This window comes from Oryza glaberrima, chromosome 6, assembly GCF_000147395.1.
Source record: "Oryza glaberrima chromosome 6, OglaRS2, whole genome shotgun sequence".
In the NCBI taxonomy this organism is placed as follows: Eukaryota; Viridiplantae; Streptophyta; class Magnoliopsida; order Poales; family Poaceae; genus Oryza; species Oryza glaberrima.
This window is the reverse complement of record NC_068331.1, coordinates 10946411-10950836: the sequence shown is the minus strand read 5'-3', so window position 1 is coordinate 10950836 and position 4426 is coordinate 10946411. Positions and strand designations below refer to the sequence as shown.

Genomic DNA, 4426 nt, shown 5'->3' with positions numbered 1-4426 from the left:
ATTATCATGGTTCTCAACACGTGTAGTAGCTTACTTAGGGACTGCTAAATGCTACTCCCTTAATTGGGTAGTTATAAAAGTAGTTTTCGGGTATGCTATGAAACATGTAGTGGGATATAAATAATCAAGATGGGATTTGCCCCTCCTATGGAGAGATATCTCTGGGCCCCTCGATGTTGTAGATTATGGAAGTGCATGGCCATGCCAAATGTGATTGAGGAGTCAATCACAAGTTATATAATCTATCAACGGGTTCGAGTGAATGATTGAGCTATTAGAGGATGGCACATATCTAGCCTTGAGCTTAATCGATATCGTGAGGCAAAGGGGTTCATACAAGTATACACTAGAGGTTCAGTCGATATGATCTTTATGTATGCCCGGTGGGTCAATACGTTCTGCTATGGGCCGCTGTTGACGCGTGGACCGAAAAGGATTTTTCAGGTTACAACCGAGTATACATGAACCTACAGGGCCGGAATAAGAGGATCGGATGGAGATCCAATATGAGCTTAATTCGGATAGTGATCCAAATAGGAGTCCTACGAGCCTTGGAGGCCCGAGTGATGGATCCTATATATTCGTGAGGGGTGTGACCGGCGGAGGCATTGCATCACGTGAGAAACCCTAGCCGTCACTTCCCTCCCTGAGCAAAACCCTAGCCGCGCGCGGGTGCTAGCACATCTACGCGTGGCGTTCCGTCCCTGTACGTGTGGATACCAGTAGAGGCGCCAATGGTATGCGGTGCTGATCGGTGTAGGAATACGGCGAGGAGAACGCACGTGGACGAGAAGGTCGAGCCGTTGCGATCGACTACTTCCTCTACATTGACGCGCGCTACTTCGCGAGAATTCCTTCGACTTATTAGCGCCTTCTTTCGCTGCGCAGCGTGTCGAGTGGTAACGATATATGATCTAATACTTGCATGGTTCCTGGTTTACGTGATAGAAAATTTTAATTTATGCTATCGTAGCCTACGCGTATCCCAACAGCGGATTCATCCACTGACTCATTATTTACATCTTCTCTTGAATATGTGTGCTCGAGAAATCGGAATAATGAGACTTAGATAAATGCAAAATTCAGGGGGAGAATTTCGCTGACTCATTTCAGAATCTTGATGTAGAAAAATCAAATACCCAAAATCAATCTAGAAAGATTGAACGAATAATTGGGTGGATTATACTCTTTTTCCCTTGGATAAGTTTTCCCAGCAATTTCTTATAAAGGTTTTTAACGAGGCAATCCGTGCGATATTGTAAGCGTATGCTATGTACTCTTTCTCCAAATTTTTCCCACTGGGTTTTTACTGGAGTTTTGATGAGGCATAGACATCACGCGGTGAGTACACAAGGGGGAGTGTTAGGAAACCTTCCATACAAGCAATATGGAAACCTTCCATATATATATTAATTGGGCTCACACCTAAACCTTCCGTCTATTCAAGGTGGCTATACAAAGAGGAGGGGGCAGCTTATTTGTACACTTGTGGTTGAGGATGGCAGAATGATGAATGAGAAGAGTAGTCCCACCCTATATCTTGTGTCTTCACTTTGTTTTATAGACTATGCAACCCCGTTAGATTACTCTGTAGCAGGGGTTGCATAATATTTAGATCTCCAAAAAAATAATCTCTGACTTATTGAATATTTTCTCACAGACAGTTTGCCGATAGACGGAACAAGAGCTCAAATCTAGCTGAGGTAACCTTTTGATACTAATTTAGAGTATATTTGGTTTACAGTTAATTTTTATCCTACCAAAAATTTGATAGGTACCTATAGAAAATGAACAAATGTGGACAAAAATTGGTAACAAAGCAAACATGCGTTAGGTAGTGTTGAAGTTGTCAAAATTTTCATAGGGCAAAATCTGCTTCAATCCAAAAACAAGCCCTCGATGCACTAAATAAAGAATGTCCGTTGTCGAAACTGTTAACTTCGGAGAATAATGCTACAATATCAAACTTGCAAGGAAATCAAAGCAAAATGAGAATGATGGCTCTATTCGTTATCGATCGAGCCTTATTGTGCACGCGCATATATGGGTGCGCACGTACGCGTGCATGAACGAAGACAGCAATACATCAAAGAAATCGCGACGAAACTGAAGTATGAATCCATCGATCGATCAGCAGCTCCCCGGAATGAACCCGATCTTCCCTCCCGGCACGTCGTGCACCACCTCCATCGACGACTGCGCCAGCGTCCCCATCACCATCGCCAACGGCGCCTCCGCGTCGCCGTCGGACGGCAGCGCCGCGAACGCCAGGCACGTCACCGAGAAGAAGTTGCCGGGCTCCGACATGTAGAACATCTGGTCCGCGCCGAGGCCCAGGACCTGGCCCTCGCCGCCGGCGCCGCCGCTGATCCCGCGGAACGTGAGGTGGACGAGCGGTATCAGCACCTCGTGCCGCACCCCGGTGAAGTTGTAGCACGTGTCCAGGTCGCCCATCGCCGGCGCCCGCGGGTACCGCGCCATGGCGCGCCGGAACGCGTCGCGGAAGGGCGCGTACAAGGACGGCTTCATGTAGGTGTATGGCAGCGCCGTGTCGAGGACCATGGCGGCGGACGCGGTGGCGGCGTGGGGCGGGATCGGGATGTCGCGGCCGCCGAGGCTCACGCCGGCGAGGTCTACGACGTAGTGGTTTGGGAAGGCCGGGTCGTACACCAGCGGCGCCACCGCCGTCAGGCGAGCACTGCGGTTGTGGGGCACGTCGGCTTCGCCGATGGCGAGGAAACCGTGGGAGGAGGTCGTGGAGAGCGGTAGGCAGTAGGAGAACGTGCCACCGGCGCCGGCGGCGAGCCGCGATGCCACCGACCGGCTGTCCCGGCTGAGGTCGAGCAGCCCGGCGGCGCCCAAGAGCTCGCCCCTGGAGCCCTCGACGCAGCCGAACGTGAAGTCGTCGACGCTCGCCGACGGCGTGAGCGTGAGCACGTCCTGCGCCACGGCGCCGGACAAGAACGGGAATGACGTGAGGGGACACGACGGCGTCGACCCTGACGAGCAGCCGCTCCGGCAGTCCGGCGAGCCGCACGGCACGGGGGCGAACGTGGACGACCGGGAAGGGTCGAACGCCAGGCCGTCGCAGGGCGCGCCGGGGCGGCACGCCGCGCACCGTGCCAGGGAGATGCCGAGGCCGGTGTCGAACGCCATGGCGAGCTGCTGCGCCGGCGTGCCGTAGCCGACGACGACGGTGTAGTCGTGGAAGCCGGGCGCACCGGGCTCGGGGGTGCCGGTGGTGGGGATGGCGACGCCGCCCGATGCTGCTGGCGCAGGGGCTGGCGCTGCGTCGTCGCCGGACTGGACGGCGGCGAACAGGGAGCGGAGGCGGCGGCCGGCGAGGTGGGAGACGTCCACCGACGACGTGGTGCTCTGCTTCCCTCCGGCATTGAGAGGGGAGCATGGATTCAGCCGGTGCAGCACAGGTAGCTTCTTGCCATTACTCGCACCTGCATATACGTTTTGCAGTTAAGAATTGTACTACTGCTCCCTTTGGTCAAAATATTTGACGGTTAGGATGACTCAGCCAAAGTTTTTCGATTTCGACCATCCATTTATGTTATAATAAGTTTGTAAAATCCCACAAATTTATGGTATTACGATAGCATCTTGTATATAGGCAAATATACATGTCATTTCTTTTCTTTTAAACTAGGCATTTGAGGAATTTTGTATGTTTAAAATTTTAAACAATAAATTTTAAATGTTGGATCGAATATTATCCTAAACAATAAATACATATGAGTATATGACCACGGAAGTAAGTACTCTCTCCATTTTTAAATATTTGACGTCGTTGACTTTTTTAAATATGTTTGACCGTTCATCTTATTCAAAAAAAATTTAAGTTATTATAAATTCTTTTCCTATCATTTGATTCATTGTTAAATATACTTATATATATACTATAGTTTTACATATTTCACAAAATTTTTTGAATAAGACAAACGATAAAACATGTGCTAAAAAGTCAACGGTGTCAAATATTTAGAAACGGAGTGAGTATTAATGAACTGAGCATGGAGGAGACAAGTAATGCTTTACCGGAAGGGATAGGCGAGCAGGACACCGGCGGTGCCGAGGCCCGTGGAAGGTCATCAGAGCGGCGAACGACGAAATGCGTGGACCCTCGAGTGTAGCGGCTGGTGTGGTATGAATCGCCGAGGTGAGGAAGAAGAAGAAGGAGGCAAAGGAAGATGGAGGAGGCAATGGCTGAAGCCATGCTTGAATGGAGTGTGAGATCGAGGCAAATTAATCTAGGAGGACGATGATGAGGATAGCTCTCTCTAAGGAGTCTACTTATAGCCAATTAGGAAGGTACAAGGTTGAATGCTACCAAATGGATATGATGGTTTGTTTTACTGCGAAGGACGTTGCCACCAAAGCGATAGCCTGCAGTAAGTTGGGGCCAAATTAGCAATGG

General features: G+C 50.0%; 1 protein-coding gene across 1 annotated transcript; it reads right to left on the bottom strand.

Annotated features, from left to right (window-relative positions):
* Nucleotides 1-2130: 2130 nt before the first annotated feature.
* LOC127775555 (aspartyl protease family protein At5g10770-like) lies at nt 2131-4225 on the bottom strand. Its single transcript, XM_052301814.1, has 2 exons — nt 4048-4225; nt 2131-3452 (listed from the first exon to the last, which is right to left on the bottom strand). The coding sequence occupies exons 1-2, from the start codon at nt 4223-4225 to the stop codon at nt 2131-2133; spliced, it is 1500 nt and encodes a 499-aa protein (XP_052157774.1).
* Nucleotides 4226-4426: the final 201 nt, after the last annotated feature.